Here is an 18,976-nt window from a genome sequence, read left to right as displayed (position 1 = left end):
CTAAACCTAGGTTGTGGAGCTGTGTGTTTGTTTTGTTTGTTTGTGTTTTTGTTTTGTTTATCGTCAGGACCGGGGTCAGAGTGATCCCTGATGTCAAGGAGCTGCCGCACTACTGCCAGCACTCGTCACCTTGGACATCACACGCCCCGCACAACTGAACTGGACACTTCAGCACCTGAGCACCTGCACTTTTCACCACCCCAAAAGTGCACCCAAAGAGCTGAGAGGGACTTGCTCTATTGGGACTTATGATCTGTATTTTTGTTGCTTTGGACTGTGTTTCCCTTTTAATAAAGTTCACCTCTATAAGTGACTCTGTGAGGTCTGTTCCACATCCACACCCACTGCACCGTCACAGGTACATGTAGGATTGATTAGCAGTTTTAATTTTGCAGCGGTCTCTAATTAGTTTCAAAATATAGTCTAAAAAAACCTATTATTTTCAAAGTTATTTTCAAAGCTAAAACCCACATTTTTAATAAAAATAAGAGTCTTTATAGATAGTTTCAACAGGATGCTGCTACAGCCGCTGTTGAGGTTTCATGCCCGAGCTTGCCCCCTGTACGCTCCATTGTCTGTAAAATGATCCATTGTATGTAAGGATGTAATGTCTAGACCTGTTATGGGTAATGAAGCGTTCAGTGTACTGTATTTAAATTTGTTAGCTGTCTCCTTAAAAAAAAAAAAAAACATTCTATGTAAGGCTGTAATGTCTAGACTGTTTATGGCTTATGACACATTCGGTTTACGTTATTTAAACCTCGCTCGATGTCTCCTTTGAAAAAACTCCACTTTGGATAAAACTCTGCTGCCTACCTGAAGCCCTGACTGTCTGAGGCTGCTTTTTAACTTCGCCTGATCTGCGCTGGAAACAATTGCATCTCGTTCTAGACCCTCACTGTATTGTGTGCTTTGACGCTCAAAAAGAATGGAAAACTTCAATAACAGTTAGGGTAAGTGCTTTTATTTTAAATGTATCTAGAGGTGATTGTTTAAAAATGTTAATCTTTTTTTTGTTATTGGTTCTCTTCGTATGGATGCGGTTTTATTTGGTATGTGCTAAGAATCATTCCAAGACGACCGCTGCGTTTTCTTTTAAATGTATCTAGGGCTTTTCTTTAGGGATGCTTGTTTATAAATGTTTGATTTCTGCATGCTATATGCTTTAATATTGTGGGGTGTCATAACCCTTAATTAGTCCTGATCAAGAGTCCTGATCAAGACACCCCTCCTGAAAAAATCTTGATCGAAGGGACCCAAATTCACAGAAATAAAAAAGAGTTTCAGCTAGAAAATAGACCACACAGGAAAACCTTTCAGATTGTGTACAATAAGAGAGTATTGAAGTCTGACTACTTTCCATCCCTTTTGCTGCAATCATATTGGGACCCTCTAGATCAGGGAAAAGCTTTTTTGTGAAAAAAAAACTTAGAAAACTCTTCACAGATTCTGTCGTAAATTCCTGAGAATATAATATACTGTTATAGCTGCTGGCAAAAATTATACGATGAATTAGCTTGTAAATTTCCCAATTTAAAATCTGTTGAAGGTATACCCCCCCCCCTCTCTGTGATGATTCCTTACTCCCCCCTAACAAAGTCAATTTAATCATTATCGATGATTTGATGGAGGCGGCTAGTGAAAATGATGAAATACAGAAAGCCTTTACAAAATACACGCACCATAGGAATTTATGTATATTATATCTAGTACAAAATGTTGTTTTTTTCAGGGTAAAATGAGTCGTACCATAAACTTAAATGCTAATTACATGATTCTTTTTAAAAATCCCAGAGACAAGCTGCAGATTAACACCCTAGCGAGTCAGATGTACCCTCGAAACTCTAATTTCTTTTTAGAAGCTTTTGAAGATGCGACAAAACAACCGTACGGTTATCTCTTGGTAGATTTAAAAGCACAGACCCCTGAAGATTATCGGTTACAAACAGGTTTGTTCCAACCCAATTGGCCTGCCACCTATAATATGAAAAAACCTAAAGCTAAGAGGTTATAAAGTGCTGTAGATGCTTAAAAAGATTATTTTAATCAACAGCAGACATGTCAGCTAGAATAAAAAGAAACCTCCCCCTCTTAAAAAGGTTAGTCAGCGGCTCTTCTCCCCAGAGAAGAAGAGGCCTCTGATGATCTTATCAAATCTATTGTTGAAATAGCCATAAACACTTTAAGGGGGAATATTCCTTTGACCAACTCCCAATTAAAAAGACTTCAAAAAGAAAAGGGCGTAATAAAGAAGTTATGAAATAAGAAACAACCTCTAAAAAAGAAGAGAAAAACAGTTAACCAAAAAGGAGGGTTTTTAGGGTCTGTTAGGGATTGCCATACCTTTTTTTATCAGATCTTTTAACTGCAAGACGTTAAAAGTATGGAGAATGCTCAGAAAATGTACCTCGTCCCCCAAAAACAGATTGACAGACTACGACAAGGCCCCTCCACTTCTCCTGAACCTATTAGAAAAGCCATGGAAAGTCACCTTGATAATGATATGAAATGCGTGTTACTGAGAACTGATATTAGCGGTTATGAAAAATTAAACTATATACAGCTTTTTTACAAAGGTATCTGACCTTGATTAAACAGGATGAAAAAGAGACTAATACTAACCCCTCCTAATGATGCTGTCACTGATAATACACCTGGACCCCAGGCACAGCCTCAAGATGGTCAAAGTACTGCTCAAGAGAAAGTTTCTCAGATAGAGGATTATGTTATGAGAAGGGTCCCTGTAACAGGGTGAGCAGCCCTGTACATTGTTTTGTTTATTTTTAGATCGGGGTCTCCCCCTCCGCCCCTGTGCAGTGTATTTATTTTGTATTATTTTTATTGTATTGTATTTATGTCGGCAAGCGCCGTATGTGTTATTGTTTTGTATTTTGACGGCATAGCCGTTTGTTTATTTTATACTGTTTAGTAATGTGGATGGGAAACCCCATCCACATGGTATATAATTAAAACTCGTGCAGAAGGTGGCCATCTCCCGAATTAGGTGATTTAATTTGTTGCTAATCGGGAGATGGTCACCTGTTATAAAAAGCCTGCAGCTCTCTAGATCGGGGTGGGTGTTGTAGGAGCGAGAGCGTGAAAACGAAACTAAATTTACAACATACAGGAACAGTGACAGCGACTGCCCAGCCTGACCTGTATGGTTTATTTATTATTTATTGTTGATTTTGTGTGCGAGATTTGTGTTTGTTTACTCTTTTATTTTGCTCGGTGAGCACAGTGTTTATTTTTGTTTATTTATTTTATTTTTGTTTGCTTTAAATAAAACGGCGCCCGCGCCACTGCACCGTACCTTTTGTTTTTGTTGTGCCTTCTTCTGGTCTGACGTCACCACTAGCCATTCCTGTCACAGTCCCTCACAGATCTAAGAGGGATGCTGAATTTATTTTACATGCCATGACCCAGAACTTTAGTACTACGGCATGGAATGATAAAGGAGAGTTTATTTTAAAGGGGTAATGTTGTGAGAGGGTCCCACATGGTTGATTTAATTAAAACAGCCATAGGGGTCAGTAATGTTACTGATCGTCGGGCCCCCGCAGGTTGGGACAAATTCCTAGGGGTCTAGCACACATAAATATCCCTAATTCTGTGGTCCGTAATACCCAGACCCGCAGCCGTATGCATGCCTTTAAAATGACACCCCTTAAGGAGAAAAAAAGACTGGGAAGCCTATTAATTTGTAAATCTTTTTTCTTGTGTATTTTCAATGTGTGTTTTTTATGTCCATATGCTTGTGTCAAATATGCTTGTTGATTTTTTATTAATACATTCAATAAAAAGGATATTGTTTAAGGATTTATTGTCTCAAACAGTGTTTTTATTTAACATTTAAGACATTTGTTTTTAAAAGCCTGGCAGGAATTTACACACTGTACTTTACATCACTAGCCCTAATCATTTTGATTTTTACATCAAGACCATTTAACATGAGTTTTTCTTGAAAAAAAAATATCAGAATGTAGAGGTCTGTGGCAAAGTGGTGAGTGGATACAGGTGAGTGCAGTGCAGGTACGAATCACACAGACAAATACTAACAGGTGCAAGGGTGTTTATTGATTAATATCAATGTCCAGAGCCTTAAATGCAAATACCTGTAAATAATAATGATGGATTTAAGTGGCGTGTATCACTTCGGTTTTTGTAAACTCCCACGGGTTTGACCCGCAACCAAAAAGTCCAGTTTTATCACCCACACAAAACACAAAGACTGGCCTGCGGCTGCAGCTCTAGATAGTGTGAGTAGTCTTTAAACGACACAAACAGAACAATGTTACAAGACAGACTAACAAATACAACACTCACGGTTCTTACAAATTGCAGGGTTTCCTTTTGGTTCTTTCTAACCATTCACAAAAAGGACAGATCACGTACGCTACCTCCCTATTTATATCCTCGCTCATGACCCCTAAGTTAACAAGCGCATCCGCTCCTCCGATCCTCGGATGCCACACAGTTTACCATCTGCGTCACTGAGTTTGGATACCGTAGCTCCGTTCCTCTCCTAAATGACCGACTTCCACCTACCCTACGGAATAAATTGTCGTGCCATTTAATTAAGGGTACTCTGTTCCTCTTACACCGTGCCCTCACAGGTCGAGAGGGAGATCTAACACCAAGAATCATTCGATCTCTGTCACAAGGTCCTAAAAGTTCAAATACGTGACTTCTTCGGGTATAAACACATCTTTGTCTTAAACCTTTGTTTGCCACTGCAGGATCTCCAACATCCATATTGCCGGTGGTGTCTTTAAAATACAGCCCTGCTGAAAATTGAGATTCCAGGGTGTCCTTACCATAATTGAGTAAGACTTCTATAAGACTTCTATAAGGATATGTGCTACTACTCTGGCTAATTAATCTCTCACCTAAGGAAACGTCTACTTGTGACAAAATTGTAGCTATAGGATAGTTGATAATGCTTACATGGCTATTGACATCTAGATCAGTGTTATCTGCTTTTGTGATTTTACAAGTGAGCCTTAAAAGAGTGTTATTTAAATCCAGATAATCCTCCCCATTTCCTGCAATATAAAATTCAAGAGGGGCAGTGTCCGAAAGCGCAGAGAGCGGTGGTATTTCAACATAAAGGTTTTTATCTATAGTTGTCTGGGTATAAGGTACGGTGAATAAATCCAACAACATTCTTAAAATAAATGATGAACTAGAGCCATGTTTTAAAATATGTTTCTAGTTGTTTTCTTTTTACGACGAGCCTTCGTTTTTTTTTTTTTTTTTTTTTTTTTTTTAACAGCCCTCTTCCTCCGCGAGCAGCTGCTTAATGCTTTAGAAGGTGCTCGTCTAGCCCTTTTACAGGATCGGCTTCGAGTTCCTGTTCCTGGAGGACTGGGACGTTGTTTTCTATAGCCTCTTGACATCACCATTAATCCTGACCCTGACTGGGGCTCCTCATGATTGTGAGTGGAGTAGGACGTTATCACGTTCGACACCACATCCTTCACAAAATTTTTAGCCGCTGACTTTAAATGAGGTTTAGCTATATCAAAACCTCTTCTAAGTAAAGGCATAGCTTTTCTAAAAAGCCCTCTGAATATACGCCCGATCCCAGCCCTGTACATTACCGGAGCCCCGGTAAACCCGGGCATCCCATTTCCAGCTTGATTTTTGTAATATTGTATATAAGGGTTAGAATCTCTGTAGACCCTCATTTTTGTATTCTTTTCAACTATATATAAAGAGACTGTTAAACAGGTCTGAAGTGTACCTTCACTATGACCTTCCCAAAACAAAATGGAACAAGACTGTTTTGATCTGTCTTAAGTTGCAAAGTTATAGTGTCAAAACTATTCATACTGACAGCCACATAATGAGGTCTGTCGTAAGTTATTGTGACTATTTCATTGGGGGATCCATTAATAGGAACACATCTTAGAAGGGGGACATAGCTATCACCCGCTGCTTGATGGGTTATTATATCGGTGTATACATACAAAGTGTAAAATCCTGCTCTAATGTCTGCAGGATAAAACCCCTCCTTATAAGCTCTCTCAGCGGCGGCTTACGGTGGCCCTGAAGTGCAAAACACAAGCAAATTAAAAAAAATACAGACAAACAAAAAAATGTGTACCTGCAATTAAAAAAAACGCAAAAAAAAAAACACAACACAAAAAACCGCCTGCATCTTAAAATGTGTGTACAAACACAAAAAACCGCCTGCATCTTAAAAAAAAAAAACAAACAAACAAAAAAAAAAAACACCAAACAAATCAAATCCTATAATGGAAATGACATAGATAAGTGGGCGGGTGTTGGTTGTGGAAAGACATAAATCAGATCTCCGTTTGGATGAACATTTACTCAGTTACTGTGATCCTGGACCGTGGAAGCTGTCGTCTTTGTACACTTTTGGGTATCTCTCTCTCTCTCTTTCTCTCTCTCTCTATATATATATATATATATATATATATATACACACACACACACATTTTCTTTCTATAAAAATATAGAATCACATTTTTTTTTTAAAAATATTACCGTAGTAACGGTGGTACTGAACAATGGAGCATACAAAATAGTAGCCTGCATTATAAAATTGTAAAAAGCTTCCACACCACTACTGCAGTCTATGTACAGCAGCTATTTTATAGATATGAGTGATTACATAATGGTGTAACTTTATGAGGGATTCTGTCTTCCTTTTAAGAATTTAAATATTCCTATGTGTAAACTTTTGGATGAGCAGCGTATAGGAAGAGTGTAGGCTGAACTTGGGCAAAGCAGAGAGGAGTTGCCCTTCGATTCCTCCTAATTATGAAAAGCTGTTTTAATAACGCAGTTAGATTTATTTTTTAACATGAATACAACTGTCCAGGTAGGTGACCATGAAAGCTTTTGATTATACAGTATTTATAGCACCGTTTGCTGTGATGGTAGGGTCCTCCCAGTGAACACCCCGCTTTGTAAACGGAACAGTCAAGTCAAATTTAACGTGACCGGTGTTCCGCAAATGTCTCCATCCACATTGTTGCATGTTTTTACACGGTGAATGTGCTTTGACGTGTGCACTTCAGTAGGGGAAAATGTATTTTCATTACCTAAGGTCTTGAGACTCGGGAACTGTAATACTAATAAAATTAAAAAAAAAAAAAAAAAATTATATAAGTGTTGTTTTTATGAAGTCCTGTAAAATGGACAATACATCCTAATCTAGAAAAAAAAGTTATATTTTTCACAAAGATTAACAAACGTGTCTTGTATAGCAAAATTGATTTGCCAAAAAATTCCTCGGATGGGAATTTCTTTCTTTTTTTGTATTAGTATTACAGCTCCCGAGTCTCAAAAGCTTTCATGGTCACCTACCTGGACAGTTGTATTCATGTTAAAAAATAAATCTAACTGCGTTATTAAAACAGCTTTTCATAATTAGGAGGAATCGAAGGGCAACTCCTCTCTGCTTTGCCCAAGTTCAGCCTACACTCTTCCTATACGCTGCTCATCCAAAAGTTTACACATAGGAATATTTAAATTCTTAAAAGGAAGACAGAATCCCTCATAAAGTTACACCATTATGTAATCACTCATATCTATAAAATAGCTGCTGTACATAGACTGCAGTAGTGGTGTGGAAGCTTTTTACAATTTTATAATGCAGGCTACTATTTTGTATGCTCCATTGTTCAGTACCACCGTTACTACGGTAATATTTTTTTAAAAAAAATGTGATTCTATATTTTTATAGAAAGAAAATGTGTGTGTGTATATATATATAGAGAGAGAAAGAGAGAGAGATAATTGTGTCAGTAATAGTTACATCAGGATATAATTAACTACAAAATACTACAGATTAAATAACACTTACAGATTACAGTACTCTAAAGTACAGGATTAAATGCAGTAAAATAGGGAGCAGATAAGAGCAAGTAAAGCGCATTTAAGGAAGAGTGATAAAGTGTCCAGAGGGAAAAGCGGAGTTCTACAGGTGCTGTCTGAAGAGGTGAGTCTTGAGGAGGTGCCGGAAGGTGGTCAGGGACTGGGCAGTCCTGACATCTGTAGGAAGGTCATTCCACCACTGCAGGGTGAGGGTGAAGAAGGAGCGGGCTCTGGAGGCAGGGGAGCATAGAGGAGGTACAGCCAGTCTTCTAGTGCAGGAGGAGCGGAGAGGTCGAGTGGGGGTGTAGGGAGAGATGAGGGTCTGGCGGTAGCTGGGTGCAGTCTGGTCAAGGCATCTGTAGGCTAGTACAAGAGTCTTGAACTGGATGTGAGTGGTGATCGGGAGCCAGTGGAGTGAGCGGAGCAGTGGTTTAGTGGGAGAAGCGAGGCAGAGAGAACACCAGGCGAGTTCTGGATGAGCTGGAGCGGACGGGTGGTGGACGCAGGGAGGCCAGACAGGAGGGAGTTGCAGTAGTCTAGGCGGGAGTCATAGAACCCCAAGATCCTTCCTAATTGACCCTCTGTATACAGGTACAATTTGGCATCTCCAAGTATATAAACTTTTCTTTCTACAGCTTTGTATAATAACTCTGTCAATCAATCTCTAAAAGCATTATTCATAGCATTTATTAATTCCTTTATGGTATCATAATAACCGGCGGCTATTTTAAATACTGTTTTAACATTCGTATCTATATTACGGGTAAAAAATCTATTCTCTGTATCCCTTATATTTTCCCACGTATAAGGGTATTGGATCTCTGCTAATCCAGCTTCCCATTTTCCTTGTAGATTCACAGGTTTTGATAACCGTATAGTAAAATCGGCTATAGTGTTCTTTGGAAATATATCCTTTGAGGTGTTACTGGGTAGAGTCACATAAAAGGAGGATTGATCCATCTTGTCAGTATACTTGGTGTAATGAAACCTACAATGATGGAGTCCCCTTAATATCCTGCAACTCCTTAGCATTGATCCAGCTGTTAAATTTGTCCGGCCACCCCCTCCACTTTATAAGACAATACTTTTTACCTTTTTCTTTTTTCTTGGCTAAGATTTTCTCTACCGTAAACAGTCTATCTTCCGAGCCTTTTATCTTCTGTAATTCAAGCTCGTAGAAGGTCCCATTCATTTCATCTCCATCATAATTCTTCAGCCTATGTAGGTTTCCTAGGCAATCGTGCAGATATATTAAATTTCATCCGTGTATGTCTGCTCGTAACCTTTTATAAATGGGACCCTTAGTTTTGATACTCTAACAGCATCCCCAATCTGAAACTTGAATTTAGGTGGTTTGTACGGAAATTCCTTAGTATACAGATTCTTAAATACTTTAAAGGAATTGTTTTCATTAACTTCTGAAGGTTTCATTTTAATACTTCTATGGTAAGAATTATTATAAGAGCGAACCATTTCTTCTAGCTTATCTAAATACTTATGAGTGTTGAAGGCTGTAAAATATTTCCACATTTTAGTCTTTAGGGTCCTATTATACCTTTCAACAATAGAGGCTTTTAATTCATTACCAGTGGTAAAGTGCGATATACTATATTTTTTTTAACACGTTTTGAAAGGCCTTGTTTAAAAATTCTTTACCTTTATCAGTTTGCAATTTTTTGGGTGAACGACCACTTAAGGATTTTCTTGAAAGCCTTTGTCACACACAGCTGTTTTGTTTTTTAGAGGTTGAACCCATGCAAATTTGGATAAAACATCTATGCATGTTAACATAAACTTGTTGCTGTTATTTTTCTTTCACAGACTAGACATATCTACTAAATCAGCCTGTAACGAAATTGGCCTAATAATAAAGTTCGGGTGCCAGGAAAGTATATATAAACTTCCCAATAAAAAAACCACAACTCGTTACTCGGACCTTGTAGCAAAACCAAGTTTCTACCTACGCGACCCTACAATATAAAAATTACAACTGACTCTTGATAACTTAAGAATAGGGTTTTAAATAAACATTTATTCCATAACCAGTACTGTCACTTATTTTTGACACTACACAAAACACACATTTAAGAGCATTCTTCCTCGACACCTTTAGTACTCAATTAGTTCCCAATTACTGATAACACATCTATTAAGAAACATACAATTGTATATTTCTCAATTTACATGGTCTCCGCATCATCCTAAGCATAGCATAAGCAATTAAACTGAATAGCCAATACGATTTTTTATAGTTAAATGGTAATAATTAAATTACTCATATTGAGCCCTCCTAACGGATTAACTATGGTTATTCCTCAGATGCAGTTCTTTACACACAGCAAACACATTCACAAACCATCCATATCACATATTGAGCAAATGGCAATTCAGTTTAACTGATTCATATGCAAAGAACCAATTTTATACCATTAATACAACAAACATTCATAAACTATCCATATCACAGGTTGTGCAAACAGCAATTCAGTTTAACTGATTCATATGCAAAAAAACAGTTAATACAGTTTTAAATAAAGAAAAAAAAATACATTAGTATGAAAATAATCAAACACTTTCTTTAAATCTGGTCATAGATATACCTAGTTGTCAAAACAGGCAATATTTTTCAAGTCATTACACCAACAACCCAAATACCAACATACAGATAACAAACAAATAGTTTGCATCAAGGTATGTAACAGTAATAATGACCGAAAGGCTATAATAAAATCAAGCAAAATAAGAAAGGAAGTGACATGGATCTAAACAGTCATTTTCCCCAAAAACGACGGGAACATACATAATACTGGTTAAGTCCCGCTACAGTTGTCAGCCATCCTCCTCAAATACACGTGCAGGACAACTCCACAATAATCCAGTAGGCAACAAAAAACAAAAAAAAACCAAAGCAAAACAAAAAAAAAAATCCAAGTTTCAGTCTCGCTAGTAATACAGCAATATGCAGAAAACTCCAGGTTTGTCTTGCTAGTAATACAGCAGTATGGAAAACTCCAGGTTTGTCTTGCTAGTAATACAGCAGTATGGAAAACTCCAGGTTTTAGTCTTGCTATTTTAAAACAACAAGCAGACTCCACGTTGCTTTCACTGACTCGTGCAACAGACCACTACCCGCAGCTTCAACTGTTTGAAAAAAAAACAAAAAACACTCAATATGGATTGCTCTCCACGCATTAAATAACTATTTGTGTATTCGACATTGCAAACCGCGTTGGCGTCTTCACTGGTCCTGCACGTTTCAAATCACTCGCCACTTTATTCCTCAATCGTTGACTTGACATAGTTCCTGTCCCAACGAGTTTCCAATACACAAAAAAACATCTGTGGTGTCAAAGCTATATTTCATATATTAGTTTTAACACCAAAAACAAACAAACAAACAAAACTATTACGACTTATTGCTATACTGCATTCTCGCTCGCTCACTGCTTCAACTATTACGTCACTTCCTACGACCATCCTCTCTCTTCCTCCACCCGACGTCTTTATACAATTTTAAAATGATTGACAGCCAAAGAGGCTAGTGCTGAATTCAATATGACACAAGCCTGCCATTAAATCGTCAATATTAGATACAAATACTCGTTTTTTTTTTAAGTTTATTCTAGAGGGTTTATGTAGGGTGTAAGTGTCTTGTTCAGATAACCATTCAGCTATATCCTTATCACTAACCCTACACCCCTCCTCCCTAAGAACTCTCTGTAGAGACTGTCGGCCTCCAAACCCCCCTGGATTTGAAACATCGTAATAAATTCATTTCATTTGCTGAAGAGTCATCCCTTCAGAAAAAAAGTCAAACAAATGCGGTGATTGTATAGTACAAAAATTGGATACTTTAAACGACGCATAAACAGGGGACATTGCCTTTCATAGTAATGCATTAAACAAGATTTTCACATTTTTCTAAATTACATTTTCATATACATACGTCATTTATAAACAACCCAAAATAGAAGTTTTTCAAAAAAGTTTTTAAAATACAAAAACACTACCCTACTCTAAAGCCTTAAGACTGTTTCAGGGGGTGACTATCGTGGCCGAGCGAGTGGTTATGGCATTAGACTTAAGATCTAACTGGTGAACAACCCTCACAGGTTCAATTCCTGTCGATTTGTAATTGTAACATTTTTATTTTAAAAATATATCCTTTAACACTACAACACCCTTCTTTATTCTTCTTTCTGTCTTTTTCTATGCAATAGTCTATAATATTACATAATGCTTATATAAACTAGGGTACAACAGACGCCATTTTTAGCGTTGGTCTATTTTTTGACAGATATCCGGTTAATGTCAGAAAAAAAGGGGCAGGACATAAGGGTCATAAATCTAAACCCTGAACTAGAGGGTTCCGATATGATCGCTGCAAAAGGGGATGGAAAGATGTACATCGAAACCTCCTTCAGTATCCATAGGGCAACATGGTGTAGTCAGACTTCAATACTCTCTTATTGTACACAATCTGAAAAGTGGTCTATTTTCTAGCTGAAACTCTTTTTTACTTCTGTGAATTTGGGTCCCTTTGATCAAGATTTTTTCAGGAGGGGTGTCTTGATCAGGACTCACGAAATTCTGAACCAAATCTTTCAGAGATGAGAGATTTAATAGTTTTGGAGTTTTCGTAATTAAGGGTTATGACACCCCACAATATTAAAGCATATAGCATGCAGAAATCAAACATTTATAAACAAGCATCCCTAAAGAAAAGCCCTAGATACATTTAAAAGAAAACGCAGCGGTCGTCTTGGAATGATTCTTAGCACATACCAAATAAAACCGCATCCATACGAAGAGAACCAATAACAAAAAAAAGATTAACATTTTTAAACAATCACCTCTAGATACATTTAAAATAAAAGCACTTACCCTAACTGTTATTGAAGTTTTCCATTCTTTTTGAGCGTCAAAGCACACAATACAGTGAGGGTCTAGAACGAGATGCAATTGTTTCCAGCGCAGATCAGGCGAAGTTAAAAAGCAGCCTCAGACAGTCAAGGCTTCAGGTAGGCAGCAGAGTTTTATCCAAAGTGGAGTTTTTTCAAAGGAGACATCGAGCAAGGTTTAAATAACGTAAACTGAATGTGTCATAAGCCATAAACAGTCTAGACATTACAGCCTTACAATCGAATGTTTTTTTTTTTTTTTTTTAAAGAGACAGCTAACAAATTTAAATACAGTACACTGAACGCTTCATTACCCATAACAGGTCTAGACATTACATCCTTACATACAATGGATCATTTTACAGACAATGGAGCGTAGAGGGGGCAAGCTCGGGCATGAAACCTCAACAGCGGCTGTAGCAGCATCCTGTTGAAACTATCTATAAAGACTATTATTTCTATTAAAAATGGGGGTTTTCGCTTTGAAAATAACTTTAAATTGGTTTTTTTAGACTATATTTTGAAACTAATTAGAGACAGTTGCAATATTAAAATCAACTGACAGACGGTAGTATGTGGAACTGCTAATCAATCCTACATGTACCCTACAACATATCTTGAGTTTTAAACTGAAAAAGACGACCCTTATTCCTAATTACGTCTTATTTGGTCATAATATAATCCTATTAGTCCAAAGAATGTAGTGCTAACATTTACTAGCTTCTAAAATAACTTTAAATAGGTTTTTAGAGTACGCTGTAATATTACAATCAACCATTATGTAGAACGGCTGAACCAGGTGTATTATGGGAAGGCTCCAACAACCTTAAAACTGAAAAATTCAAACCTGTGCTAACATTTATTAGCTTCTAAAATAACTTTAAATAGGTTTTTAGAGTACGCTGTAATATTAAAATCAACCATTATGCAGAACCAGATGTGTCATGGCAATGCTCCAACACCTACCACAACCCTAAAACCTGAAAAAAGGTAGGGGCCCAGTACATTTTTCCTCACACAATCATGGGTTAATTTTCAGTGTATTATTTTATATGATTCTGATGATGAAACTATTTTATATATTTAAGGACTCTCTGATTGTTAATAACCCAGGTTATTGTTTTGGAGGGACTTGAGCATTGTCAAAAGATAAATGCACACACTTTGTTCTTTCTCTTTTTTCTTTTTCTATGTAATAGCCTATAATATTACATATTTTTTATTATTTTATTTTGTGTCATAGCCTATATTACATATTTTGATTCTTTTTCTGTGTCATAGCCTATAGTATTACATATTTTTATTATTTTTTTCTCTTTTTCTATGTATTAGCCTATTTATTATCTGCTAAAATAACTTTAAATAGGTTTTTAGACTAATTTGAAAATAAATAGAGACAGATGCAATATTAATAGCAACCGCCAGGGGGCAGTATGTGGAAGTGCTAATCAATCCTATAAGTTAAACCCATATATATTCAGTTTTAAACAGAAAAAAAAATATCCTTATTCCTAATTACGTCTCATTTGGTCTTAAAATCATCCTATTAGTCCAAAGAATGTAGTGCTAACATTTATTATCTTCTAAAATAACTTTTTAAAGGCTTTTAGAGTATGATGTAATATTAAAATAAAGACTGCTGCAATATTAAAATCAACCGACAGATAGTGTCTGATAAAACGCCTTTACCAGGTTTATTATGGGAATGCTCCAGCACCTACCACAACCCTAAAACCGGGGGAAATGTAGGGGCTCAGTACATGTTTTCCTCATCCAACCACGGGTTAATTTTCAGTATAATATGTTATAATATATTGCTGATGAATCTCTTTTTTGTGTTTAGGGACTCTCTGATTGTTAATAACCAAGGTTATTATTTCGGAGTGACTCAAGCATTGCCAAAAGAGAAATACACACACACACCATTTTTTTTTGACGGATATCCGGTTAATGTCAGAAAAAAGGGGCGGGACAGAAGGGTCATAAATCATTCAAAAAGGCATGGGAAAGGGGGCGGGGCTTAACGGTCATAAATCTCTCATGTGTTGAAAGGGGCGGGGCTTATGGTCATAAATCAACCAATAGGGCAGGGCCTATGGCCATAAATCAGTCAAATGTGTAAAAGGGGCAGGGCTTGGGGGTCATAAACCAATCGAAAGGGGCGTGGCTTAGAAAGTGACATTCGCTGTATCACCTTTACTACTGCTATCAATCCATATATATCAAACATGTATATATACTGTATATATATATATATATATATATATATATATATATATATATATATATATCTCAAAGTTGATAAATTGCCATATATTTAACACATTGATTGAGTGAGTCACTGCAGCTCAGTTACAGAGAAGATCTACATACTGTAGCACTAGTGTCTGATTAGCATGTTACAGAAAAGCAGCCCAAATCTGTGCACATTACCTTGTACAACAGCCAGCCAGATCGCATGAAAGCAGTGAATAAAAGAAATGTCACTCTGCTTTCTGTCTGGCGTTAAACAGGACCTTTGGGACTGCTGATGTGCATTATATATTCTTTATTTCTCAGCATCCTGAGCCCCTTTCCAATTTGTATCCTTATCCTTTTTATCTAACCTCACCTAACCAGATCAGACAATGTAATGTCTGTTGCAGGCAGCTAGAGCAGTAGAGCAGCTCCTAAACACAGACTTATCAAACAATAAAGAATGACAATTATATTTTAAGCATCTTACTGTTTGCAGCTCTCCTTTTATTAAGCGAACAAGCTTCTTCACAGACTTCTCGTTTTCCTTGCAGTCACACAGTTGTTGCTTACAGTCATTTTCAAACCAGTAGCATGCAACGATGGGTAATTCATTAGGGATCCCCAAGGGCCGGGGTCTGGAGTAGAGATCACTGGAGTCTGGTTTTTCATATGGTGTTAATTTCCTAAATACAACCACAGCAGCATAGGAATCTTAAAAACAAAACAGAACTTGTTTTTAATTTAAAAAATGTACAACCCATCCACGTTTTCTACAGTCAGCACTCACATATCCGACCCTATAACATTTTGACTTCAGTGACGAATAAATGAGTGTGAAGCATATCTGATTTGATGTGTATGTATAGTGCCATGAAAAAGTATTTGCCCCGTCTGATTTTCTGCATTTTTGCATATTTTTGACACTGAATCTTATCAGATCTTCAACCAAAACTGAAATGTTAGATAAAAGGGACCGAGTGAACAAATAACACAAATTTGATACATATTTCATTTATTTACTAAAGAAAGTTATGCAACACCCAATGTCCTCGTGTGAAAATGTAAATTGCCCCCTTAGACTCACTAACTGGTTACGCCACCTTTAGCAGCAATAACAGCAACCAAACGCTTCCTGTAGTTATTGATTAGTCTCTCACAGCGCTGTGGAGGATTTTTGGCCCACTCCATGCAGAACTGCTTCAACTCAGTGACATCTGTGGGTTTTCGAGCATGAAATACTTGTTTCAGGTCCTGCCACAACATCTCAATGGGGTTTAGGTCTGGACTTTGACTAGGCCATTGTGACTTCCTGGACGATTTTACGCCTTGCTCTTGGAGACATTTTGGCAGGACGGCCACTCCTGGGAAGATTCAGTACTGTCCCAAACTTTCTCCATTTGGACAGTATGGCTTTGACTGTGGTTCGGTGGAACCCCAGAACCTTAGAAATGGCTTTGTAACCCTTTCCAGACTGATCGGTATCAACAACTTTTTTCCAGAGGTCTTCAGGAATTTCTTTTGTTCGTGGCATGATGTGCCTCTAGAACCTGTGTGCTGACAACTTCACTCTGATGGTAAGGGCCAAAGTTAGTCAGATTTATATTATTATTATTATTATTTATTTCTTAGCAGACGCCCTTATCCAGGGCGACTTACAATCGCAAGCAAATACAAATACATTCAAGTGTTACAATATAAGTCATACAGTAAAAACAAGAAATACAATAATTCTCAAGTGTGACAAACCACAATTCAATAATACAGCAGATAATAGTGAAAGTTACATCAGGATATGATTAAATAGTGATAGTTACATCAGGATATGATTAAGTACAAAATACTACAGATTAAACACTTGGCAGATTACAATATTCTGAGGTACAGGATTAAATGCAGTAAAATAGGGGGCAGATAAGAGCAAAATAAAGCATATTTAAATGAAGGGTGATAGTGTCCCAGGATACAACAGAGGAGTTCTACAGGTGCTGTTTGAAGAGGTGAGTCTTAAGGAGGCGCCGGAATGTGGTCAGGGACTGGGCAGTCCTGACATCTGTAGGAAGGTCGTTCCACCACTGCGGAGCAAGGGTGGAGAAGGAGCGGGCTCTGGAGGCAGGGGAGCGTAGCGGAGGTGGAGCCAGTCTTCTAGTGCAGGCGGAGCGGAGAGGTCGAGTGGGGGTGTAGGGAGAGATGAGGGTCTGGAGGTAGCTGGGTGCAGTCTGATCAAGGCATCTGTAGGCTAGTACAAGAGTCTTGAACTGGATGCGAGCGGTGATCGGGAGCCAGTGGAGCGAGCAGAGTAGTGGAGTAGCGTGGGCGAAGCGAGGTAGAGAGAACACCAGGCGAGCGGCAGAGTTCTGGATGAGCTGGAGCGGACGGGTGGCAGACGCAGGGAGGCCAGCCAGGAGGGAGTTGCAGTAGTCTAGGCGGGAGAGTACCAGGGCCTGGACCAGGAGCTGGGTAGCATAGTTGGTGAGGAAGGGTCGGATTCTTCGGATGTTGCTCAGGAAGAATCTGCAAGTGCGTGCCAGAGTGGAGATGTGCTGGGAATAAGAGAGGCAGGGGTCCAGGGTGACTCCAAGGTTCTTAGCTGAGGAAGAGGGAGAGAGTGTGGTAGATTCCAGAGGAACAGAGATAGAGAGATCAGAGGAGGGGGAGGAGGAGGGAAAGAAAAGGAGGTCAGATTTAGAGAGGTTGAGTTTGAGGTGATGCGAGTGCATCCAGGAGGAAATAGCAGACAGACAGGTAGAGATACGGGAGGAGATGGTGGAGTCAGAGGTGGGGAAGGAGAGGAAAATCTGAGCATCATCAGCATAGAAATGGTATGAGAAACCGTAGGATGCGATGAGGGGGCCCAGGGAGCGGGTTTAGAGAGAGAACAGGAGAGGACCCAAGACTGACCCTTGGGGGACTCCAGTTAAGAGAGGGTGAGGTGTGGAGGTTGCTCCACGCCAGGTTACCTGGTAAGTGCGGTTGGAGAGGTAGGAGGAGAACCAGGCCAGAGCAGTGCCAGAGATCCCCAGGTCAGCAAGAGATGATAGTAGAATAGAGTGATCAACAGTGTCAAAGGCAGCAGAGAGGTCGAGGAGAATTAGGACAGAGGAGAGAGAGGCAGCTCGGGCACACTTAAGGGAGTTGGTGACAGACAGGAGGGCGGTTTCAGTGGAGTGAGCAGAGCGGAAGCCAGATTGGAGAGGGTCAAGCAGAGAGTGGTTGGACAGGAAAGCAGAGAGCTGGCGGTGTACAGTCCGCTCGAGGGTTTTGGAGAGGAAGGGTAGGAGGGAGACAGGACGGTAGCTCTGGAGGGAGGTGGGGTCAAGGGTAGGTTTTTTGAGGAGGGGAGTGATAGAGGCTTTTTTGAAGGCAGAGGGGAAGATGCCAGAAAGTAGAGAGGTGTTGAGGAGGGAGGAGATGAAGGGGAGTAGAGCAGGAGCAGCAGCTTGAAAGAGGTGAGTGGGGAGGGGGTCCAAGGCACACGTGGTGGGTTTGTGACCCTGGAGCAGGGAGGAGAGGTCAGAGTCTGAGAGGGGCAAGAAGGTGGAGAGGGAGGGCGAGTTAGTAGGGGATGTAGTGGGTGTAGGGGTTGGAGCAGGAGGGGGTGCGGGGGAGGGAGAGGTGTTAAAGAGTTTGCGGATATCTGAGATTTTAGAAGAGAAGAAGGAGGCAAAGTCGTCAGGGGAGATAGAGGAGGGAGGAGGAGGGGGGGAGGGTTTAGGAGGGAGGAGAAGGTAGAGAATAGTTTACGTGGGTTGTTAGTGGAGGCTTGGATTACAGATTGGAAATAAGCACATTTAGCAGAGGAGAGAGTAGAGGAGAAGGAGGAGAGGAGAGTGCGGTAAAGGTCTAGGGCAGCAGGGAGTTTGGTTCTCTTCCATTTCTTTTCAGCAGACTGCAGTGTGATTCTTGCCGAGCGGAGCACAGAGGAGAGCCAGGGATGGGGAGGGGAGGGGCGAGCAGGTCGGGAGGTGAGGGGACAGAGGGAGTCGAGG

At 39.2% G+C, this 18,976-nt stretch overlaps 1 protein-coding gene across 2 annotated transcripts in view; it reads right to left on the bottom strand.

Moving 5' to 3' along the window:
- LOC131704992 (uncharacterized) overlaps nucleotides 1-18,976 on the bottom strand; it is a 93,404-nt gene that overhangs the window by 42,187 nt on the left and 32,241 nt on the right. For both annotated transcript variants that reach the window (XM_059006832.1, XM_059006833.1), the window contains one exon: nucleotides 15,478-15,701. In XM_059006832.1, the coding sequence (XP_058862815.1) occupies nucleotides 15,478-15,701 (224 nt within the window). The remainder of the gene's footprint in view (nucleotides 1-15,477; nucleotides 15,702-18,976) is intronic.

This window comes from Acipenser ruthenus, chromosome 34, assembly GCF_902713425.1.
Source record: "Acipenser ruthenus chromosome 34, fAciRut3.2 maternal haplotype, whole genome shotgun sequence".
NCBI classification, from domain to species: Eukaryota; Metazoa; Chordata; class Actinopteri; order Acipenseriformes; family Acipenseridae; genus Acipenser; species Acipenser ruthenus.
This window is presented reverse-complemented; position numbering and strand designations above follow the sequence as displayed.